The sequence below is a fragment of the Vitis vinifera genome, chromosome 8 (assembly GCF_030704535.1).
Source record: "Vitis vinifera cultivar Pinot Noir 40024 chromosome 8, ASM3070453v1".
Taxonomy (NCBI): Eukaryota; Viridiplantae; Streptophyta; class Magnoliopsida; order Vitales; family Vitaceae; genus Vitis; species Vitis vinifera.
Window position 1 is genome coordinate 2,635,689 of NC_081812.1, and position 25,345 is coordinate 2,661,033.

Here is a 25,345-nt window from a genome sequence, read left to right on the forward strand (position 1 = left end):
TTTTCAAGGGTGTAATTTAGGTCAGAACCTCTCCCTGCTGAGCTTATCTCTCGCTCACAATCTCTGAACCCTTCTCCACCACGTGATCTACGCCCCGGGAACAAACGCTTGGTCGACTGCTTTCTTCTCTTTCATGGCTTCTTCTACTATTTCCTCCAACTCTACTACTTTCATCAAGGTTAATGTCTTCCTAAATCTCTTTTTTTCCCAAATTTTCTCAGCAAAATCTCACTAACCCATTTTGTTTTTGTTTTTGTTTTTTTTTTTTTTCGCCAGAAAGATGTGGGTCTCTCTGCATTTTCATCATCGCCATCATCATTTTCCGTCCCGAAAACCAAGAGAAGGAATTCCCGGAAAATTGTTTCAGTTATGGCACCCCAACAATCGCCACGATCTCCTTCCACCACTGGCTCAGTTGGGTTTCTTTCTTTCCTTCTTCATTTCTTCATTTGGTTTTTATTTTTTATTTTTCATTGAATTGATGTTTTCTGTAGTGGGTATTAAAATCCGGTGGTTGATAGTGGTGGGTTTTTGGATTGGTTTCAGGTCAAGACTGCAATGACCATGACTGAAAAGATTTTAGCCAGGGCTTCTCAGAAACCCCAGCTGAGCCCAGGTGAGAATGTTTGGGTAGATGTTGATATCTTGATGACCCATGATGTCTGTGGCCCAGGTTCTTTTGGAATCTTCAAGAAAGAGTTTGGCCAGAATGCCAAGGTATCTGTGTTATTATGCAATCTGTTCCTATAGACATGTATTCAGTATCCATTTTTTTAAGGCAGCATTTAGTTGAGTAAGATTTTGATAAGTCCACGCATAATTATAGGCTAAACCACTGATTTGGTTCCATGTCACCGGTAGTTAATTTCTACTTTTGCCCATATATAAGCTGGTGAACCTATATAATGGCTTACCCCACATGCATGGCAAATTTTGGTGTTCTATCGTAAGCTTGGATCCTTTCTATTGTAACCTTGGTTTCTTTTTTGCATAAATCACAACAATGATATAGTCAGTATCAACACAAGACCAATGGTGATTTATAAATCTGTCCTCTCTTGTATGTAACATTGGATGCTCTAGGTTGTATTGGGGTGACCGGCAAATGAATATAGAAATGAGGTGAAATGAGGTCATGGTCATGACTGTTAGTGAAAAGGATAAGGTCAATCGTCATTTCAAATGCTAAAACATGCCCCATAATAAAATGTCTGGTCTCTACAAGCACACACTGCTATGTCTTTGCAATAAAATATTCTACTTTAATTTTTAGACTACAATATTTGACATTACATTCTTTTTGCTCTACCTTAAATTTAAACCTTTGCATAGTTTTTTAATCAATGAGTTTTGTATTCATATTTGTATTTAAATCTTTGCTTATTGCTAAATTTGTTTGAATTCCTTATTTTGAAACTAAAGGTTTGGGACCGTGAAAAGATTGTTATAATACCTGACCACTACATCTTCACAAATGATGAGCGGGCAAATCGTAATGTTGATATATTGAGGGATTTTTGCACGGAGCAAAATATCAAGTACTTCTATGATATAAAAGATCTTGGTAATTTCAAGGTATGATGCCTTTCAGGTGTTTCATGTTTTAGTTTCCAACCGCTAAACTATCTTGCTAAAAGGTTATCATCTGTCCTTGTTTATCACATGGAATGTAAAGTTTGCTTATTGACTGCAGGTTAACCCAGATTATAAAGGTGTATGCCATGTTGCTCTTGCCCAAGAAGGTCATTGCAGGCCTGGAGAGGTGCATTTCTCTTGCCAAATCATTTTTTAATCTGTTCAATTTTTTAATCCTTTATATTCACAATACTTGTTGAACCTTTACACTTTCTCACAGGTCCTGCTGGGTACTGACTCCCACACATGTACTGCTGGGGCATTTGGCCAGTTTGCTACTGGAATAGGTAACACCGATGCTGGTTTTGTATTGGGCACTGGAAAGATCCTGCTCAAGGTTACTGAATCCTCTTTTGTCTCCTTAATGTTTTAGTTATGTTTTTCCCCTCAATTTGAGTTTCTGTGTGGATGTTGTAACTCATAGATATCTTGGTTTTCCTTTTTAAATGAAATCTTGGTGAACAAGGCATCTCACACAAACTCGAATACCTAAGAAAATTCAGGAAGCTTAAGAGCTGGGGCTCCTGTCAACTGTTGTTTAGTCTGTTCATTGATGTCACCTTTGTCCATGTGATGACTCCCTTCATGCAATCTGCAATAGGTGCTATAATAAAAAATCATGAATGAAATGTTGGTAGAATGTTGCTAGCCCATGTGCCATGAAAGTTTCTACATTCTTGCAAGTCACATCATGCTTGGATGAACTGTAGCCTGGACCTTCTCCATATATTTGTCAACACCATGAGAATATGTAGGGTCTTTTTTAGTTCTGCCTTGTGTTCACCTTCATTGGCTTGGGAATGATCTTGTTGTTGAATAAGAAGTAGTATGTGTTCTTGCAATGTTGAGTGTCCACATTATATAATCATGAGTCAAAAACATTTTATGCTAGCCAGTTGTGCTGTTGTAAGTTTTTCGATGTTGTTTGAGGATGTTGATTTATGGGTTTGCTCATGTGGGTTTGAGGGGTTTCCTTTAGTGTTTCAAGATTTAGGATGTTTAAGCTTAATTGACTTTATTGTATTTGTTTCTTTCTGCCTGTGGTAGCCTAATGTGGGTTGTTTTGCAAAACATTCTTTCCTTCAATGCATTTTGGTTTATGGAAAAAATTAACATAAAATTTTATTATAGGTATACATATGAATTTAATATATATTTGAAAACTATGAAAATTTTGATGAATTGTGGTTTTTGTTTTATAGAGCTATGTTGCTCACTGATTTGTATGAGCCATATATGTTTTCCATCTGCTGACTTGTGTATTTTATAAAATTGTGGGTGTTAAATCCTTTTATACTAGTCTGCATCATTCATTACTGGTTTAATTGCAGGTGCCTCCCACATTGAGATTTGTTATGGATGGAGAAATGCCTGATTACTTGCTCGCAAAGGATTTGATTTTGCAGGTAAGTTTAACTGGAACCAGTGGAATTTCTTTCATTTTAATGGGGCAAAATATGTCCACTTATGTAATATATTATGTTTCTAATATGGACCCATATATGTTATTTTGTTTGCTGATATTTTATTGGATTTTTTTTTTTAATATATATGTGTGTGTGTGTGTGTGTGTTAAACTTAAATTTGTTGGTGTTTTACTTAAATTTATTGATGTTTTATTGGTTGGTAAAATGGTTTTTCACCTTGCAGATTATTGGTGAAATATCAGTTTCTGGGGCAACATATAAATCCATGGAATTTGTTGGCAGTACTGTTGAAAGTCTGACTGTAAGTTCACTTTTACAGATCTTCCCCTGCAAAAATCTCAAGTCATTCTGCATTTCTTTCTGAAATTTGTATAATCAAACTGCACTGGATTATGGTTTTAATTGTTTTATTCCTCTCAACTGAAAAGATGGAAGAAAGGATGACATTATGCAACATGGTTGTTGAAGCTGGAGGAAAGAATGGTGTTGTTCCTGCTGATAGTACTACACATAAGTACCTTGAGGTCGGAATAAATCAGTTTCTCTTTCTCTAATATTTGTGTGCTATTGATAAACGAAAAAAAAAAAGGAACAAAATTTGTTCTTTTTGTGCTTATCATGCAACTATTTTGTTTGGCTTAAGTCAGTTTCTTTGCACAGGATAAGACAGATGTTCCATATGAACCGGTTTATAGCGATGAGCAAGCCAGGTAATTAAAGGTTGAAAAAACCCTTATTTATTAAAGTTCAAGAAAAAATTAGCTATATTTTCTGATAGCATGTATATACTTATTTGGAATTCAATTCCATTAGTTGAATTTGTTTCCATTATGTTTTCATCCTCCAACATTTGGCTACTAGAAATGGAAGCATAACTAATATGATAGTAAAACACTTCCAAGAAATAGTCTTCATGTGAATGGAGAATTGCACATTGTTGGATATTTTAGTTGACCTTAATTGTAGATAGTTTAGTCCTTAGAATGGTTGTTTTGTCTAGAAGTCTTTCCTTCTTCTTCCTTTTTTTCTTTTCTTTTCTTTTCTTTTACCTATTTTGGTGCTTATTATAACCATGTGTGTATATAAAATACACTCTTTTTTGCTAGGCATTGCTTAAAATATATTCTGTTTGCCTTAAAAAAAGAAGAAGAAAGAATTAAATGCTTAAAAAATAAACTCATTTAATGTTAAGAAACATAATGCAATGATTCTTTTTTCATGATATTTGTTGAATAACAAGCTAAATAGAGTTTCTTTATATTAGGTCTTCACTTTAAGCATCATCTTGTTTAAAGTATACTCCTCATTAGCGGTTGAATATAATGCTTTTTATAGCCTTTTGTCTTCAAATTCTTAAAACTTCACGTCATAGTTTGTCAAAAACAATATTTAATATTTATTTGTAGTTCTGTTGTTGGAGCTTACAACTGATTGGGATCTAATAATTTGTAAGTAGAAGTGCAACTTGGGTAGTGTGGACCCCGCATTTCGGCTCAATGCGTTTCCCACTCGATGGCGAGCTCGATTTTGATTTGAAAAATTGATTTTTAGTTTGATTAAGAAAAATGACTTGGAGTCGCCACTTATTTTTGTTTTATTTTTAAAGGGTAAACAAAATAAGGAAGAAAAACCCTAAGTGTGACTCCTTGTTTTGGGAAAGGTGGTCTGTGAAAAACTGGATCGGGTTCGGGGGTCAGGTTACTTATCGGGAAGGTACGGTACAGACCGTAGCACCCCTTTAAGTCCCTAAAGTCGGGTCTTTACTAATAAAATGAAGCAATCATGGCAATTGATGAAGAAATCAATGAATACTCAGAGTGATCATGCACACGTGAGAATCTAAACATGCATACCGAAAATGACCAGAGTGAAAGTAGGTGCGTACCTGGGCAACAAGCCACCATGCACTATCGAGAGAGAGGTTAGTGTACAATTAAGAAATAATTTCGAGCATGTCATAGAGCATAATAAATCAATCATGTATGATAATCAAGTCAATCAATCAGTCAATCAATCGATCATAAAATCATGTATGTGGAGCCCCCACCAAAACCCGATCTATTTTAGCATGGATTAATTTCATAAATTCCATTAATTGGAATTACAAAATTAAAGTCTTGCTTATTTTAATTAAGAGGAGCAGAAGATTGTTTGAAAACCAAAACAGAATTAAAACTATTTGAGAGAAAATTGGATTTTCGAATTTATTTGAAAAAAATGGAATCTCGAAGGTTATTTAAAAATTGGAATTTTAGAGTTTATTTGGAGATCAGACTTTTAGAAACTAAATGTGAGAACAAGAATTTTAGAAATTGAATTTGAACGAGGTGGGGAATTTGAAAAATGATTTGAGAGTTCGAGATTTAAAATGAGTGGATAAGCGGCTGAGCGAATAAGTAAATGAATGGGATAGTGACGATGGTGAAATAATAAAGACCAGGTAAATAATTACGAGAGATGGAATTTTTAGAAATTAGAGATTAAACTTATAGATTAAAAATTTAAGAAATTATTTAGAGATGAGATCTTTAATATATGAACAAGTGAACAAATAAATGGACGTGATGACATTAATAACGAAAATAATTACTAAACAGTTGAATGTGAATAGTGGAGTTTTTGATATTGGAAATTAAATTTGGACGTTGGGTTTTTGAAGAATTGGACTTTAATTGTAGAAATAAATAGATGACCATGAGATAATAATACTAGTTAACGAGAATAATATTTAGGCGAATAAAGATGAATAGTAGGATTTTGGGGATTGAAAATTTAATTAGGACATTGGATTCTTGAAGAATTGGGCTTTAAGGAATGAGATTTTTAAAAGAGGATAAATAAATACATGAGAAACAATAATGATAATTAACAAACATAATATTTAAACAATGAAATTGAATAGTGAGATTTGTATGATGGAAGATTAATTTGAAACTCGGGTTCCGACAAAAATGATGTTTGAACGGGTGAAAGTGAGTAGTGGGATTTTGAAAATTAAGTTCGAAAGTCGGATCTTTGAATAATTGAATTTTGATTATTAGAATTTTTAGAAGAAAGAAATAAGTAAACGTGGGATTTATAATAATGATAACAAAAAAATGATATTTTTAAATGAATAAAAGTAAATGGTGGAATTTTTGAGTCTAAGGGTTAAATTTGGAAATCCGGTTTTGAAGAATTGAACTTTAACGATTGAAATAAATAAATAAATATGGAATAATGATGCTAATTAACAAAAATGATGTTTAAAAAAAGAATGAATAGTGGAATTTTTCTAATTGAAAATTAAATTAGGGCATTGGATTTTTTTTAAGGATTAAACTTTGAATAAATTGCTAGGTATGGGATTATAATACTAATGAATACGAATAATATTTAGGCGAATAAAGATGAATAGTGGAATTTTTGGGATTGAGAATTTAATTTCAGAAATTGGATTTTCGGAGAATTGGACCTTATATAAGTAAATAGATATGGAATGAAAATTCTAATTAACAAAAATAAAATTTAGACGAATAGCGGAATTTCTAGGATTGAAAAATTAAATTAGTACATGAGATTTTTGAATGATTGAACTTTAAATATCTAGATGAATATATGATGATAATTCCAATTGATGAAAATAAGACTTAAACCAATTAACGAAAAATTAAATTAAGATATGGAATTTTTAAAAGGGTTAGACTTTAAATAGCTAGATAATATGGGATAAAAAAATTCTAATGGATGAAAATGAGATTTGAATTAATTATCGAAAAATTAAATTAAGCTATAGGATTTTTGAAGGATTAGAGGTATAGAGGTTTCATTTTAAATTGAGGCGACCAAGTGGGCTAGCTTAACATGGACTCGGGCCATGAGGGTGGCTAGCATAGGGGGCATGGGGCCTTTCATCAATATGCTTGGGTTGGGCTCCAACTCAAGCCCAAACCCGTCACCAAGAGTGAACCCAAGACCCATTACCACCATGGCTGGGCTTAGTGCCTTAATTCACACGCAAAGACACCCATTCCTACAACACTCAACATCTCTGTTCGAAACGACACCCAACAGGAACCACCGCCGGCTTCGCCTTTGGCGGCCATCCCCTAGGTCTCGCTGCTCCGGTCGCCGGCGCTAGAGCCGACGAAGTTCCCACCTTGGGCTTCTATGGAGGGCGTCCGCGTGGCTTTCCACTTCCGGAGGAAGCCTTCTTCGGCGGAGAGACCAGAGCAAATGGGTTTCTGGGCTTCAGCGGATGGCACCTAGGCCTCGGCGGCGTGAGAACGGTTCCTGGAGGAAAAGGAACCTCGGGCTCGGGAGGACGGCCGCGACCCTTCCGTGGCGGCGCGTTAGGGTCAGGCTTCATGCAGTGGTTCCTGACCATAACGGGGTTGTCGTTCTGCTGCATCCTGTTGATGTGGTGCACCAGCAGGGTGGAGTGATCCGCCGGCAGACCTCCATGCGCCGACTCGATGTGCTTGGAGATAGAGGACTTGCTGGAGCCGCTCTTGTCGTTCAGAGCCTCGATCGCCGCCATAGTCATCTCTAAATGCTGGAGAATAGAAGAAGGTGGTTGGGGTACCGGCAAGAGGTGGCCATGCATGGCCATGCTAAAACGAGAAGGCTTGAGGTGCATGGCGTGGCGTAGAGAGAAAGGTGGAGGAGGGTGCGCGAGGATGACAACCATGCATGAAAAGAGAAAGATCATATTGCTAAATCAAACCTCCTTTCACGGAAACCACTAAGCTGAATATAGGTGGAAAGAAAAACTCGAGTCTATCCCAAGCAAAAGTGCGAACAGTGATCTTAGACACCTCGTAATGGACGTGATGAAGTGAACCTCACCAGTTTTTCTTTCAAATACCAATCAAGGAAACAGAGTAACCAAGCCAAAAATCATCCAAGAATATGGAAATACAGGGTTAACAGAGAACGTACCTCAGGTCCCTCCTTGATCTGGGTTCCTCCTTTTGTTTTCAAGAGAAATGCCCAGAAGAGAGCAAAACTCTCCTCCCAGATCTCTCATTTTTTCCTTTTCCTCTGCTCTGCTCCAAACTCTTCCAGTCTCCCTCTTCCCGAATCTCTCGTCCCCAGCTTTTCTTCCTTTCCCAGTTCTCTTTCTCTTGTTTGTCTTCCTCTGCAAGCCACCCTCGGCTGCTGCTACACGTCCCATCTGGCCGCCCCATCCCCTTAATTCCCGGGGTGGTCAGAAGATTATATACAAAAAAACCAATCTCAGCTTTCTTCTCTCTCCGGGGGGGGTCTACAGGTAGGTTAGGTTGTCTTGGCAGGAAACTCAAGCTTAACCAATTCAATGTTCAACTTGAGTTGCCCAACCCATGTTCACCTCAAGCTTATTTTTCTCAGTTTGGTTGAAATAAGGTTAGTAAGCATATGTTCTAGTTGGGCTAGGAAAAAAATCAGGTGGTTGGGTTAGGTCAAAAAACAAGTAGCTGAATTTTGCATCTATTTAACTAGAAATTGACTATTAATTAAATATATTAAATCAATCTAATATTAACTTGTATTTGTCATACAACCCATCAAAAAAAACAAAAAAAAACTTGTATTTGTCATACATTTAACAATTAATTGATTATCAAATAACATAATGAATTACCAAAATGTATTAAAAAATATGTAAAAATTAACTTAAAAGACTGATAACTAATATGTGAACTGAACAACTATTTCATTAAATCTTTTATCAATTAATCGATGTCTAGCTAATAAAAAACGGTGAACAATATCAATTTTTTAAAAGGTTAAAGGTGGTCTTGAGGTGTTTTTTTTTTTTCACCCACAAGTGGTAAAAGAAAAATCTAAAAAAACTAGAAAAAGGCTAAAAATATCACATAAAAATTGAGTAATAAAAAAAACTAAATTAAGAAAATTTATTGTTTGTCATGGTTAATAGTTTCTAATTTAGTTCACTCTCTTTTCTAAAATCTAACTCTTTTTGGTGGCTTTCACCAAATGGTTTTCAACACTACTATTGCTATTAGTATGATCCTCCAAGGAATCAAAGATTTAGAATCATATTCAATTGCTCAATTGTCCTCTCCATTGGTGTTATTATTCATCAATTGTAATGCCTTTTTTTGTGATCTATCAATAATAAGATAATAATTAATATATGAACCTAGCTGCCTTTTTTAGGTGTTGTTAATATTATTGATATTTTACCTATCAAAAAAATTATAATGAATCTAGCAGCTATGACCAACAACATCTTTATTTATTTATTTTTTAATTTATTTTTCCTCTCTTTTGAAGGGTCGCATGAGACTAAGCCCTTTGTTTGCAAAAGGTTTAGCTTCATGTCACAAATTTAGGTGTTTCCTAAGTACTTGTGCGGTACTTAGACCACTCAAGACACTTGAAATTGCTAATTCAACCTTCTCCAAACTTAGCTTGGTATACTAAACAATGTTGTGTGACAAGAAGCTAGGGATGAGAAAAAGAAGCAACATAGGGTTTAAAATAATGAAAAATTGTGTTACATAATAATGCTGTACACGATTTAGAAGCTCTCAAGTGCTTGGTACATTGGCCAAATGGGACCATTGTGCATTGGCCAAATTCTCTTAGGGTTCATTATAACTTATGATGAGCTATATACAAGCTTACGAGAATTTCCTACTTTGCTTTAGGGACTTCCACCTAACTTTGGAGAAAGCTAGAGATATTTGGATTCCTCTGCAAGCTTTCAAAATGTTTCAACCATTTGAAGGAAACTCTTGCTTGGAGGGTTGTTTGCTGTTGATTTTGCAACAATGAGCAACTTACCTTTGCTTTTAGGATGTCCCCTAGCTATAAGTGCTTCAATGAGGGGTTATTTTAAGTAGGGTGCGACATTAAACCTTTAGTCTAAAACAAAACTTACAAAAAATATGCCAAAAGCTTGCAAAATCACAAAACTCATTTGAATCTATTGAATATTGAGGCTTTAGTCTCTTATAAATATGTATCAAAAGCATGTAATGGCTTTAAACCTATTAAAACCCATGAATATTTGAGGCTTATTGTCACACCTTATGTCAATGACTATCACTTGAGCTTATATAGGGACAAGAAGCTTTTAGTTATGTCAAGAGTTGCTACTCACCTTCTTCAAATTTAGACAACAAATGACCTTTCAAGTACGAGCTTCTTTCAAATAGTTGAAATATTTCACAAGGAAATTTAAACATTTTGTCCATCACCAACATCATCTTCACTATCGTTATTGGAGGACTTAATTGGGAACTTAGGAGCGAGATTATTTGAGTTCTATCGAAGAGCCAGATTTGGGCTAGCTATAGAAGTGGAGATCAAGTATGTTGATATGTTGATAGATGTCCATCTTGTAGGGAGGAGATGAAGAACTAATAAGGATAGAAAATGGCTTTTAACCAAAAACCAAGGGGTGGAAGAAGATGGTTTGCTGTGGAGTCCAAATCTTTTGAACTTTTGATTGATGAAGTAGGAGGTAAGCTGAGAGGGTGCATTTGGGAGAGATGCAAAGGGATAACATCTTGGATCAGATTTGGGGATGCAAGCCTTAGTAGTTTGTTGGCTGGAGTTGAGTCTTGCTGCAGAGGTAGAGATGATAGAAGTTGGTCTCTCGTTTGGGAGGAGGAGGGAAGGAAGTATAAGATGGAGCGTCGTTCAAATGAGGCGGGAAGATTTCTCCTTTGCTCTGTTCGCGATTTAGAAGCAAAAAGATTTTGCTTAATTTTTCCAGAGAGGAAGGGGTTATCTGGAGGGTGGAATATTTTGGTAGAGAAGCTGAGAGAGGTTGGGGTAGCTCCCTTTGGAGGATTGAAGGACCCTCTTTCCTTTGAGGTGCTGAAGAAGGAAAATGAGCTAGAACCAAGGACCTTTGCGGATGTTGCAAAATCGAAAATGGGTAGATTAGGGGATAAGGTCTAGTTGGAGGTGGGAAGAAGGGTGACGCCTGGAAGACTAGAGCAGTTGGGTTGCTGTTTAGTGTGTAGATGGGAAAAGGTGGAGACCCATCCCCCTGAGTTGGATTATCTGAAAAATTGGGCTGGTCATGCCTGGCTCCTCAAAGGAAAGTTGGACATAGCTATACTGGGAAGTGGGCTATTGCTCTTTGAGTTTGAATTGTTAAGTGAGGCTGAGCGCGTTCTTGCAAGAGGGAAGAGAAGGGTTTTAGGCAGTGTTTTATTTTTGGAAAAATGGCTCCCAGAGGTGGGGTGTTTTTGCAATGGAGCCTTTGCTAACGAGGCTTGGGTGAGAGTGGTGGGTCTTCCTCTTCACTTATGGAACCGCGAGGTGTTTAAGTTGATAGGAGATGGTTGTGGTGGGTTCATTGCAATGGATGATAAGACGGATTCAATGGCAGAATTGCAATGGGCTAGACTGTTGGTGAAGATGGTTGGTAGGGACTTACCTACCTCCGTCCAGATTGTGGCTGGGTCTGGGTGCTTCTTAGTCCAACTGTGGTGGGAAACTCCACCTTGGTTTTCTCAGGTGGTGCTAGCAGGAAGTCTTCTCGGGAAGGGGGCTATAGTGGACGAAGTGGAAACAGGGAGTGGTTCACGTGCTGTGTGCAGAGGAAGTGTGTTGGAAAAGGATGTTCAGCCAAAGGAGCAAGCTGGAGTACAAGTTGAGCCGCCCTGTGGAAGCTCTTCAAAAGGGGCTAAAGGCTTTTCCTCTGAGTCCGCTGAAGGGGGGCCTGGTGTGGAGGCGATTGATGGAGAAGATAGCCTAGGGAATAGAAGTCAAGGCGCAGGGAAAGTAGTCAGAGAGGGGGGCCTTGGCTTTGGGCCTGAAGCTTTTGAATATGGGCCTAAGCGTTGGGATGTTCAGTTCAATAGCGGGCTTGGGGAGGTTAGTCACAAGACTTCCTTTGAGGAAGCCCAGAAGCATGGGCCGGTTAGTGAGCCAAAGCCCATCACGTTAAAAGGGTGGGTGTTGGGTTGCGAGGAGAGGCCTTTTTACATTAAGGGCTCGTTTATGGGCTGTGAGGGTATGGCCGGAATAGGTTTCGAGCCTGGGCTTGGGGGGATAAAAGGAGTTAGGGCTCATTCCCATGCCGAGGTCGGGGAAATGAAAGTTAGGGCTACGAAGGAAGCTTCGCGTGTTCAAGTTAGGGAGGATGTGGGGATCGCTTGCTTTCTCGGAGGGGATTGGAGGGATTCAGAGGCTTTCTCGGTGAAAGCTAAAGCGCTGATGATTGACGAAGCATTGACAATCGAGGCATCCAGGTATGAGTCCTTTCCCGCTGTCTTTGGGGGGGATCGGGTCTTCTTCTCTTCTTCTCCTCCTTCTGGGTGTGATCGGGCTTTGGTGGTGGGGGGTGTTTCTGGAACAGAAGACACTGTTGAAGGAGTTGGGTTTCAGGCTCCACTATGCGTTGTGCTGACTGACGGCAGTCCGTGGTGATGGGTATAGAGGGGGAAAAGTATATGGGTAATAGGCCGCATGCGAATGAGGATCTGCAGGAAAGGGAGGACCCGGGCAACAGTTGGGATGAAAGTAGCTTGGCAAAGTTTAGTAAGTCTCTGGGGTTCACGATAGAAGGTGTTGGAGGGGAAATTCTTAAATTGCTTCTAAGATTGAAAACCAAAAGAGATCAAGGCAAGAAGAAGGGAATTCCAGGAATGTCTAGGTTTGATCGGGAAGTAAAAAAATTGGAATGTTCGATTAATTATGATGGAGAGAGCAGAAAGAAAGGTTCGGATAGAAGAAGTGGGGATAGAGCTTTGTGTTTTAAATGAAGATTAAGATTTTATCTTGAAATGTCCAGGGGGTAAATGACAGAAATAAGAGGAAATTAATTAAGGCCTTAATTAGTTCCCAAAAAGTAGACTTGGTCTGTCTGCAGGAGACTAAAATGACAGAGATGTCTTTAGGGGTGGTGCGAAGCCTAGGAGTGGGGAGATTTTTAGAATGGGGAGCTCTGAATGCTAGGGGTGCAGCTGGAGGGGTGATAGTTTTCTGGGATAACAGAGTGTTGGAGCTGGTAGGGATGGAGGTGGGTCTATTCTCCATTTCCTATCGGTTCAAGAATTGCAAAGATAGTTTCAGATGGATTTTCTCAGGAGTGTATGACCCTACTATGAAAAGATATAGAGAAGGACTAGGAGGGCCACTTTAACGGGGTAGTGCAGTGTACTCTTCCTAGGCCAGTGTCTGATCACTTTCCTATCCTATTGGATGGGGGAGGGATTAGAAGGGGGCTTGTCCCCTTCCGGTTTGAAAACATGTGGCTAAAGGAGGAGGGTTTTAAGGATCTGTTGAAGGGGTGGTGGCAAAGTCTAAGATTCAATGGATCCTTTAGTTTCATTCTTGCAGAGAAATTGAAGGCTTTGAAGGCTATCTTAAAGTCTTGGAACAAGGATGTTTTTGGGAAGGTGGGAGTGAATAAAAAATTGGTCTTGGACAAAGTGGCTTTCTGGGATGCTTAGGAGAAGCTGCGTCCATTATCAATGGAGGAACTGGAAGTTAGAAAGGAAGCAAAGGGGGATTTTGAGAAATGGGCTCTAATGGAGGAGGTTTCTTGGAGACAAAAATCAAGAGAAGTGTGGCTGAGGAGGGGTGACAGAAACACAGACTTCTTTCATAAGATGGCCAATTCCCATAAAAGGAGAAACCGTTTTTCTAAGATTAAAATAAATGGAACCTGGTTAATTGAGGAGCATGAAATTAAGGGGGGTGTGGTTGGAGCTTTTAAGGACCTTCTGACTGATCCGGGTGATTGGCACCCATCTATGGAAGGTTTGGACTTTAATAGGATTGATGTTGAGGAAGCAGCTAGATTAGAGGAGGTATTTTCAGAGGAAGAGGTTTTCTTTGCACTCTCAGATCTGAACGGGGACAAGGCTCCTGGTCCAGATGGTTTCCCCCTTAGTTTTTGGCAGTATTGCTGGGATTTTGTCAAAGAAGAGGTTATGGGTTTTTTGAAAGAATTCCACGAGCATGGCAGATTTGTAAGGAGCCTGAATTCAACCTTCTTGGTCTTAATCCCAAAAAAAGCAGGCGCCGAGAACCTTAGAGACTTCAGACCGATCAGTTTGGTAGGAGGAATACAAATTTTTGGCAAAAGTGTTAGTTAACAAGCTTAAGAAGGTGGTGTCTTCAGCTCAAAATGCCTTTGTTGAAGACAGATTCTCGATGCTGCCCTTATTGCCAATGAGGCAATAGATTCCTTGTTAAAACGAAATGAGAGTGGGGTGCAAGCTGGATTTAGAGAAGGCATACAATCACTTAAACTGTAATTTTTTGCTGTTTGTAATGCAAAGTATGGGTTTTGGGGAGAAGTGGACCGGGTGGATTTCCTGGTGCATCTCCACAACATCGTTTTCTGTCTTGGTCAATGGCACTTCGGCAGGTTTCTTCAACAGGTCAAGAGGGTTGCGTCAGGGGGACCCCCTTTCTCCCTATCTTTTTGTGATCGGGATGGAGGCTCTTAGTAGGCTCATCCTTAGAGCAGTGGGGGGGGGGGGGGGGGGGGGGGGGGGGGGGAAGAAGTGGAGATGGGGCTTTGGTCTCTCATTTGCTGTTCGCCGACAATACCTTAGTGTTTTGTGAAGCTTTCGAAGATCAGATGGTTTACTTAAGCTGGTTGTTGATGTGGTTTGAAGCCATATCAGGTTTGAGAATCAATTTGGACAAAAGTGAAATTTTGCCCGTTGGAAGAGTGGAGAATCTGGAGGCTTTGGATCTCGAGGTTGGATGTAAAGTGGGAAGGCTGCCATCTTCTTACTTGGGGATCCCTTTGGGGGCAAATTACAAGTCTGTGGCCGTTTGGGACGGGGTGGAAGAGAGATTTCGGAAAATGCTTGCCATGTGAAAAATGCAATTTATATCCAAAGGAGGGAGAATCACTCTAATTCGCAGTACATTGTCAAGTATGCCCAACGACTTGATGTCTTTACTTCGAATGCCAAGAGTGGTTAGTTTAAGGTTGGAAAAAATTCAAAGGGATTTTTTGTGGGGAGGGAGAGCTTTGGAGAGGAAGCCTCATCTAGTTAATTGGGATACTGTTTGTTTGGACAAAAGGAAGGGTGGCTTGAGAGTTAGACGTCTGTCTACTCTCAATAGGGCCCTTTTATGTAAGTGGAACTAGTGCTGTGCGAATGAAAGGGAGAATCTTTGGAGGCATGTCATTAGTAGGAAGTTCGGGGAGGAAGAAGGGGGTTGGTATTTTTTTATATTTGATTACTTATAGTCTTGTTTTTCGCTGGTGGGAGGATTCCTCATCCTTCTCTTGTACTTCCTTTTTATCAATATATTCCTTTGTCGTTTCCTATCAAAAAAAAAAAAAAAAGGAAGGGGGTTGGTATACTAGAGAAGTTAAGGAGGGTTTTGGAGTAGGCTTTTGGAAGGAAGGTGCTCTTTTGCAAAACAAAGTTGTTTTTTCTATGGGGAATGGTAGATGTGTGAAATTTTGGAAAGATAATTGGTATGGGAACTTCGCCCTCTGTAATTCTTTTCCTTCCTTGTATGCTTTTGCTTCCTTTAAAGAGGCTTGGGTAGTGGAGTTATGTGATCCTTCGGGAGAGGAAGGGGTCTGGAGCCCTAGTTTCTCTAGGCCCTTCAACGATTGGGAGGTGGAGGAGGTGGAGAGATTACTTTTGACAATCCGGGGAAGGAGGCTTAATCCTCTTTTGGAAGATAGAATGCTGTGGAAAGAGACTACGAATGAGATTTTCTCAGTTAAATCTCTTTATAATGTTCTAGCTTCAAGAAGAGTTGATCAATTCCCTAATAGTTTGATCTGGAGTCCTTGTGTGCCTACTAAAGTGAGCTTTTTCGCTTGGGAGGCATCTTGGGGTAAGGTGCTTACTCTGGATCAGCTTAAAAAGAGGGGTCGGATTCTTGCTAATAGATGCTTCCTTTGCTGTGAGGAAGAAGAGTCAATTGATCATATTCTTATTCATTGCACCAGGGCAAGAGTTATATGAGAGTTATTGTTTGCTCTTTTTGGAGTTACTTGGGTCCTTCCTTTTTCGGTTAGAGATACCCTTATTGGATGGTGTGGTTTTAACTTGGGCAAGAAGCGTAGAAAGGTGTGGAAGGCAGCCCCTTTGTGTCTTTTTTGGGCGGTTTGGAAGGAAGGAAATAAGATTGCTTTTGATAATGAGGGGTTTTCGATTTATAGGTTGAAAAATTCTTTTGTATGTAATCTTTGGTTGTGGACTAAGTCGGTTGTAAATGAAGGTCCTCTTCCTTTACTCAGTTTTTTTGATTGGCTAGGTGCTAGTCGAGGGATGGTTTTGTATCTTCTCTTCTTTTGTTTGTGCCTTAAGGTGCCTTTTGTATACCCCCTGTATGCTTTTGGGTCAACCTCAAGGTGCCCTTTTCTAATATATTTCTGTGTTTGCCTATCAAAAAAAAAATTTCACAAGCTTCTAGAGGGGCTGAGAGTCATATACACATCTCTAAAATTAGGTGGAAATCTTTGGAGTTGTGTGGAGGATTTTAGAGAGTTCTTGTAAACTCTTGTATATTATTTGTACATGCATATATATGTATATATGTAAACTCTTATATAATAATCTTTAGAGCGTTCTAGAATTGTTAGAAATTACCAAGGGTTTTAGAGAGTTCCACAAGTGTCTATAAATAGGTGGATGCCTCATTTGGTCAAGGCAAAAAAACTTGAGAGCTCCAAGGAATTGTATAGCTTGCTAATGCAATATCTTGCACTGTTTCAATCTCTTGAAGCGTGATTTTTGTTATCATCTCTATCTTCCATGTTGCGAAGCATTGCTAACTCAAGTTAGGGCTGATTTAGCAACTTGAGTTGTATAAATGCTGCATGGTTACTTAGAGCATGGTTGCCAGGTGAGCATTGTAACAAAGTAAGGAATCATGTCGAACTTGTGAGAGGTATAATTGCCTTACTACATGTGGGGGAAGGAAAGGGAAGTCTCGTGATGCTATTGCTAACATTGAGGCAATGCTAGCAATGATGATTGATGCTTAGGGATGTGTGGACTTGATGGAGTAGAGCAAAAAAAAAAAAAAAAAAAAAAAAAAAAGGAAGCAAACTCAAGAGTTCAAAGATGGGGTGCTAAACTCACTAGTTCAACTAGTGTCATACGAAGAGTTCCTGTCATTCTATACTTAACCTAAATTGAAATTAAGTTGTCCAAGCTAATATGATATTAGGTTGAGTTTGGTTTGGTTGAACCCACCCAATTTGTAGTCCTATATGTAGGTTATGATAGTATGGTCATCTTTAGAAGAAATGTATTGTTATAAAGTTAAAGGCTTTCTTGGTTAGAATCTTGTAATAGTTGTAAAATGAAAGAATTTAAGATGGGTAGGTTCTTTTAGATCTAGAGTAGTATGTATAATTATAATCATGTTAAGGAAATTTTTTTAATTATTTTATTTTATGTTCATCCTCTTTCACTATGGGTGCAACTTGGGTGGGCTAGGTTGGGTTGATGGTTAGTCCATAAATGAAGCTCATCCTTTCATGCCAATGCAACCCACACTTAACTTGAACTGCCCAACCCAAGTCTATTTTTCTAAACTTGGGTTAGACTCCTACTAATAAATATATGCTCAGTTTGGTCAGCTTAGTAATTATTATAGAAACTTAATATCCATTTCATTAAATATTTTATCAATTAACCTACACTCAACAAATAAAAAGTTATTGATAACATCCATTTAACTTGAAGTCTAGGACCTTTGCAATCAATATGATAATATTTAAATTCATAACATGCATTTGCTCAACCAACCTAGTAGCTGAAACCTTATGCTACAATCAGTAAAATGAATTAAAAGCTCTAAAGTAAAACAAAAGCTAAAACTAAAGCCATCTTATATGACTATAAGAAAATTCCAGGTAATTTCATAGTTGTGAAAGGCGCGCCTAGGCTCCGAGCGGCGCAATGCCACCCTCCGGTGCCTCGCTTGAAGGCAAGCGACGCCCCTTCACGAAGGCGTCGCTTAGGCGCGACTCGGTCCACAGGTGCGCCTCGATCCCCTACCTCCTTCTTCTCGGCGTTGGGTTGCAGAGGGCATAGAGAAGCCTAATTTCTTTTTTGATTTTTTGGGACCAAAACAACGTCGTTTTGGCCCTTTTTATTTTAAAAAGAATAGGCTAAAACGACGCCCTTTTGGCTCTGTTTTTCCTTTCAACCCCCTTTTTTGGTTGTTTTCAACCCAACAACTCTCCCAAATTTTGCCCTAGCCTCAACCGTGTAGTGGAGGAGTGAAGAAGACGAAGAAGAGGAGGAAAAATAGGAGAAAAATATGTAAATTAGGGTGTGCCTCACTTCACTAAAGCCTGTGCCTTAGGTGCGCCTTGCGCCTCAGGCTCTAGGACTACTTTGCGCCTTGGTGCGCCTTGAGCCTTTTAAAACTATGGGTAATTTCTAAGTCAACCATCACAATTAAGAGTAAGAGTTACTTTTTTACATGTTTCAAGCAGAAATGTGAGTTCATGATTGATCATTTAAACTATCCATGACATTTAAAAGAAAGTCTAATTTCTCTTAACAAGTTCCTAAAAGAAACTCAAAAGTTCATAACCAATATTTGACATAATAGCAAAAATATATCCCAAAAGTAACATCAAGAAGGACAAATTAATTGTTCTTAACATCTATATAACAAAGTTTCATAGGTGCATCAATTCCCAATTCCATATCATTTCCTATGACATTTAAAACAATAAATACCTTGTACAAATAATATGGATATAATTTCAAATTTACATAACCATATAATTGGGTTCGGGTTAGGCTTGAATAGCCCAAGCTCCTAGCCTAAGCCTAACCCAAATTTTATTTGGATTGACATTTTTTTGGTCCAAACCTAAGCTATGTTGCAAATTAAGTTGCTCAAGCCTATAAAAATCAGGTTGGGTTGGTCATCATTCTTTGTACTTAATATTTTAATGAGTGAAATGGTTGTTTCTAATTAAAAAAAAAGGGAAAGAGGTTGCAGGTTTTATATTTGTTTACCATTTATTATTTTCTCCTTTAATTTCATTTGTTCTGATGACTCTATTTTCTTTGTTCTTAGATTTCTTTCCGAGTATAGATTTGATGTCTCAAAACTGGAACCGCTGGTGGCAAAGGTGAGGGATTTTTATATGGCTTTAAGTGAAATAATCTTTATATTTGTAAGTTGCAGACCACATAGGTATCTCATTTTAAAATCCATTCCCATTGTTGACAAGTGGGTAAACTTACACTTTATAATGAATAGTTGATTGTCATTTTATGTTTATGCCTCTTCTCAAAACAAAATAAAAGGATTACACTATAATAGTAGTAGCTCTCACTTGATTAAAAAAAAAAATGACAATGCTACCAAAGTATGGTGGACTAAGTGTCATCCATTTGGATGGTGAATTTTTTTAGTTGATTTAGGTAGAATGGTCAGACTTGGAATGTTGAGATCTATCCTTGAATTTGAATGAAATGACCTTTGGCAAAAAACAAAATTAACAACAATCAATGAGAAAGCTCTCGGATGTAAAAGCTCTTGGATTTAGAATTCACTAGAGATCGATCTCCATGGTGATTTGGACCACAATGATATACCATTCATCTAGTTAGGTTAAGATCTTAAAATTACACCTAAACCGATTTTGGATTTAACTTTAGGTCTATATCAATTCAAATCTTAAATTAGAATTCCTAATTACATTGATTAATTGATTACAGTTAATCTCACTTCATCTCTAATTACCTTCCAATCAATCCAATATTGGTTCTCTACAATCTCCCTGAATTTAACAATTAACTATGTGATGAATTGATCAACTGAACACTTCATTTCCTATTCAAGATAATTATGAGAGAAATCAATTCAATTGAGAGAACCTTCAGTTTTAGCTCCAATTATCCAAATTCACCATGGATCTCTTCTGTAGCTCCTTCCTCCTCTGAGAAAGAAAGAAGTTAGCCAGTCATGGTTGGAGAAATGATCTGACAATGCATGTTTGGCTCTCAAGAAAACAAAGGAAATGTCAAGAAAATATGAAAGAAAATTATATATCTCAAGAAAAACAATATCCTCCCAAAACAATATTATGCAAAAATTTTCCAAAAGTTCACACAAGTGTATCATTCACCCCCTATTTATAGGCTATGTACATAGATGGACATGTGGCATCACTAGAATGGTCTTCTAGAATCTTCCATGAGTGCCACATAAGCAATGGATGTGCTCCTCATTCAAATTCTTACAGAATGGCACCAAAATTTCTACTTCGAATATGCATTCAAAGTATTCACAGGGCTGAATAAATATGAGAGGAAACTTCAGAACAAAACTCTCATCCTGCCCAAGTTTGAATGGGCATTTCGAATTCAGAATGGGTATGTAAAATGGGTATTTTTCTCTTATTTCTGCTCCAAAAACAGAGTATGGTGACCCCCTCACTTCAGTACACAGTTGCATGAATTAGCTTCAAAACACTTTAATTGCAATCTCCAACTAGGTTAAATCAATGGAAATGTGAATCAGGATTACTTTCACATCTTCCCTTCAATCTTGAAATCAGTTTCCTTCCTCAAATCTTCAGTCTTCTTCCAACTGAATGCAACTCACATCCAAATGCAATCATAACAGCACTAGACTTGGTTTACAAAGATCCCAAACCAATTAAGATTTTTTGCATGAGATGTGCAATCATCTACTTCCATACAGACATCCATATGAATGTTTGAAAGCAATTCGAATAGGTATTTGAAACCTCTCTCTTGCAGCTTCAAACATGCACTTAATATGAAGATTTGCACAGCCATTTGAATGTGGAAGAGCAATTCCTGCATAGGCTTGCAAAGGGAACTGCAGCTTCCATAAAGAACACCTTCTGACAAGTTTTAAACAGCCATTTAAACTTGTTCCAGTTTTGCATAGGCCTGTGAATTCTACCTCTAAGTGCTGTAAAATGTGCATTTCGCTTCTGTTTGATCACCTACTGGCTGTCCATTGCTTGATTTATTTATTTACATGAATCCAATCTCGTCTCTTTCCAATTCATAACTTCAAATAGCCTCAAGTAGCTCTCCTCATAATCATGAAAACTCTTTTTTTATTTTTATTTTTATTTTATTTTTTCACTTTTTTTGATTCACATTCAGCATTCCCATCTTTCTCTCCAACTTCTCAATCACCATCATCTCTCGTGCCTTCTTCATATAAATTCATCTTTACCAATGCATGATTCTTTGTAAATTGTGCCTTGAAACACTTCCACAACTCACAAAAAAATGGTTAGTAAACATTGCAAGAGCATGATCTTGTTAATTGAGTAAATAAGAAATGATTATTACGTAAAACATGTCAAATAAACTCCAAATAACTTCAATAATATGCAGGTTTTTAGTAGTAATCAATAGTATTTGTCATATGTTTCTGTAGCCTCATTCACCTGATAATCGTGCTTTGGCAAGAGAATGCAAAGATGTGAAAATTGACAGGGTATATATTGGATCTTGCACTGGTGGAAAAACTGAGGATTTTCTAGCTGCAGCCAAAGTTTTTCATGCTTCCGTAAGTTTTTCTATCTTCTCTTGCTCTTCTAGGACCATTGATTGTAACTTTGTTGTTAATTTGCATATCGTGTCTGTTGTTGTGTGTCTAATTTCACATCTTTTGCAAATTTACATGAAAATCTAAAGTCCTATCTAAGGTTAAGACCTTTGCTTGGTTAGTGGTATACATGAAGGTAAATACCAACAACATACTACCATTGAGAAGACTTTTCAAATCTCTTAGCCTGATTGGTGTGTTTTATGTAAGGGGAGTGAGAGTCTTTGGCCAACTCTTTCTGCATTTTTGCTAACTTTGGGGCTTTGGCATTGCCTATTTATACAATTCAGGATCGATTGAGTTCCACCTAGGAGAATATGTGATATGGTGATCATTTTGGGGAGCTCCATTAGAGGCAAGACCCTTTGACAAATTGTTTGTCTCACATTGTTTTGGATTCTGTGTTGAGAGAGGGGTTATGGGATTTGCTTTACTTCTATTGCTTTTTCTAGGCCTCATGCACCAAGGCTTTTTATAGGCATTCCGCTCAGTGTTTTTCAACTCAATCAGCATTCGATGTGTAAATAAAAAAGGTTTGGACATCATTCAGAGGGGCTTAGTCTGAACTTGAGGAGATGACATCTTTGTATATTGTGTTGTAGTCTAAATCTTTTGGATGGATTCCTTGTATAGTGGAACAGTTAATTCATATTTTGAGAAGGTTTTTTGTAATTGTGGGGATGACTCATCCTTCTCTTGTTTTCTTTAACATTAATTTATACATCTCTTGTTTTTGATTAAAAAATAAAAAATAAAAAATAAAATTCACATCTTGTGCAATTTCATTTCATGCTATTCAATGTCTTAACCATCTTCCTTGGAAGAATCTTTCTTTTAATTTTATAAGCCACCATTTGGTGGAAAGTCTCCTGGTCTCATGGGTGTGATCAGCTATGTTTTGATTTTGTTTCAACTTACAGTTTAAAGTACTTTCAGGATATATTTGGTATTGATGGGAAGTTTTTGATATTTTTATTCACACTCATTTCTGTTTAATATGGAACTTAGGTGCCATGAATATATGTCAGCATCTATCTTCTTTTTTATTTTTTTTTATAATTTTTCTTCTCTTGAGCTTAGAAATTTAATTGTTCTATTTACAGGGAAAGAAGGTCAAAGTTCCCACATTCCTTGTCCCTGCAACCCAAAAGGTTTGTATAATTTGTTGCACTGTAAGTGTTGATAGATTTGTTGGGAAGATTCTAGAAATTTATCATGGGAACTAGATTAATCATAAATGGATTATAGTAATTCATATATTAAAATCTTCAGGTCTGGATGGATGTATATAGTCTCCCAGTACCAGGATGTGGTGGCAAGACTTGCTCCCAGATATTTGAGGAAGCTGGTTGTGATACACCTGCAAGTCCTAGTTGTGGTGCTTGTTTGGGTGGCCCTAGAGACACATATGCACGCATGAACGAACCTCAGGCAAGTTATTATTCATCTTGGTAAACCTTTAAAAGGCATTTTATCAACTATTCCATGCCCACTTTTGCTTTTATTCACCAGAAGAAAATCATATAGCCTGTTTGGTAACTGTTCTTGAAAACAGTTTTTTATTTTTTAAAACAGAAAACAATTTTTTAACTTGGAAAATTGGTTTGTCAAACTTTTAATAGACAAAAGTTTTTTGAGAATTTGTTTTGAAAATAGGTTGTTTTTGAGAACAAATTTTATATTATGTTTTCAGCTGTTTTCTGTAGATTATTCTAAGTAATAATTGGAAATATGGATAGTAATTTGGAAATATTTGCATTGTATATAAGTGCATAGTACTTTGATTGAGAATAAGCTGAGAAAACTATTTTTCTTGTCTAAGTTCCCAAATAGAATTCAGTTCTAGAAAACAATTGAAAACAATTTCTAAAAATTGTTCACAAAAACTGTTTTTTTATGAACTGGGTTAGATCTTGTCTACAGCCCGCTCCTAATGGTTATTTATCACCTCCTAATTGCTGCTATGCTTGCTGAACAATATAGTTACTCATGGATAACATAGAGCAATTTAAACTTGCTTTGAAATGGTGGAAAGTGGCCTCTTGTTTGAAATTTTACTTTCATTTTTATTTTTATAAAGCTCTTGTCTATTGGATGCCGCTTTCAGTGAATTAACTTGACAAACCACCTTGTTTTTTTTTTCAATGGGTGCCATCTCTGCTCATTGCATGTTAATCACCTATTACAATATCAAAATTGCAAAATGATTGGGACCTGTTCTCCTTTGGGCATGCCTATTTTACACAAAACAATATTTGTTGGTTGATTCTGGCCTGCTAAAAATAGATGTTATTGTAAAATTGGTTTAGATTTACATGGGTCGCCTTTATTGGTTGATTATAACTGCACTACTAGCTGATTGCGAAGGAGTTATTCCTAGGAACTCAATGCTTTAGACATTTTTGTGAGGGCATGTGGCAATCGATGTTTAATGAAAAAATGAAAGCAATCATAGATTAGGATTTGGATCCCCTACAATATTTGCCTATTAAAACTTAGTAGTTAACCGTCCTCCCCATTTATGCTTAACAAAATGTTTGGCCCTCCTATATCCAGTGGTTCTAATATAAAAGGATCATATTGATTACTGGATTAGCCATTTAATTTAATATGATTTTTTCAGATGGTTAATAGTTATTTTGAATGTCTTCATCAGAAAGCATTCAATTGTGTTTGAAACTTGGAACTTGTCCAACAATATGCTAATGTTTTGTATCTTAGATTGCAAATATTCATCTAAATACTAGCTTTTGGATGTGGGTGGATTCCTTTCTTTTTTGGACATGGTGGGTGTATGATCAACTATTTGATGATTTTAGACTTGTTATACCTTCATTTGAAGGTTTGTTTGGCTGTTTGGCTGTTTGGTATCCATGGAGAAGTTGGTTTGTTGTACTACTTTTTGATCAATGAGTTTGCTATTCGAATTTTAAATAGCTATTATGATTATTAAGGGAAGATTGATGCCACACTGTCTTTTCCACATTAAGCTACTCAAAATAATCTTCCCTTACAATTTTGATGGAAAACAAAGGAGAAAAAAAAAAAAGGAAGAAAAAGAAATGGTAAAGACATCATAATAGGGCACACACACTCATCACATTTTCAGGCTTTTATTTTGAATCATTATCTCTTAAACTGTTCTGATGGCTCCAGTTTCTTGCTCCCACCTGTCACACTTCATTCTTGATTTTTTCTTTACTTGTAACACTTCATACTGAACTTCTTCCTCATGTCCCACTCACGTATACTTGAATTAAAGATTCTTTTGTCCACAGATTTGAGTTATTTCCAGATTGTTAACATTTCTGAAGTGCTGATTATTGCAGGTATGCGTCTCTACAACAAATAGGAACTTCCCTGGGCGAATGGGGCACAAAGAAGGCCAGATATATCTAGCTTCTCCTTACACAGCAGCAGCATCTGCTTTGACTGGTTTTGTCACTGATCCCAGAGAGTTCTTGCAGTAGACCACCACACCATTACTTTATAATCTGCGATTAGTTAGTAACTAGACATACCATGTTTACTATCACCCCCTCTGCCATTCTGGATTAAATTAATGACCAAAGTAGTGTTGGTTTAATAATTTGAGGTGGCTTCTGTTCCAATGGCTCATGTTTGGTATCTAGTACCTGTTGAGATATCACTTATGATGAGTTTGGTATGTGGGATTAGGCAATGAGAATTGGAAATGTGTTTCATTTTTTCTTCATTACTGTATTTGGATTACTTATTAGAATAGGAATATGAAATAAATATCATTATCATGAAAA

General features: G+C 37.3%; 1 protein-coding gene across 1 annotated transcript; it reads left to right on the top strand.

Moving 5' to 3' along the window:
• Positions 1-25,345, top strand: LOC100251885 (3-isopropylmalate dehydratase large subunit, chloroplastic). The gene is made up of 15 exons (XM_002271010.5): positions 1-178; positions 277-414; positions 547-717; positions 1,423-1,575; positions 1,694-1,762; positions 1,856-1,972; positions 2,967-3,041; positions 3,286-3,363; positions 3,491-3,586; positions 3,723-3,772; positions 19,047-19,101; positions 21,399-21,530; positions 22,673-22,720; positions 22,842-23,000; positions 24,899-25,345. Exons 1-15 carry the CDS (start codon positions 134-136, stop codon positions 25,037-25,039), a joined length of 1,527 nt encoding a protein of 508 aa, XP_002271046.1. The 5' UTR covers positions 1-133; the 3' UTR covers positions 25,040-25,345.

What these genes read in the sequence shown, in the direction of transcription:
- LOC100251885 (XM_002271010.5), top strand. Translation starts at nt 134, where the DNA reads ATGGCTTCTTCTACTATTTCCTCCAACTCTACTACTTTCATCAAG. An exon ending in CTGGAAAGATCCTGCTCAAG is followed by an intron (nt 1,973 to 2,966) that starts GTTACTGAATCC and finishes GTTTAATTGCAG; the next exon opens with GTGCCTCCCACATTGAGATT. An exon ending in TGGAACCGCTGGTGGCAAAG is followed by an intron (nt 19,102 to 21,398) that starts GTGAGGGATTTT and finishes ATGTTTCTGTAG; the next exon opens with CCTCATTCACCTGATAATCG.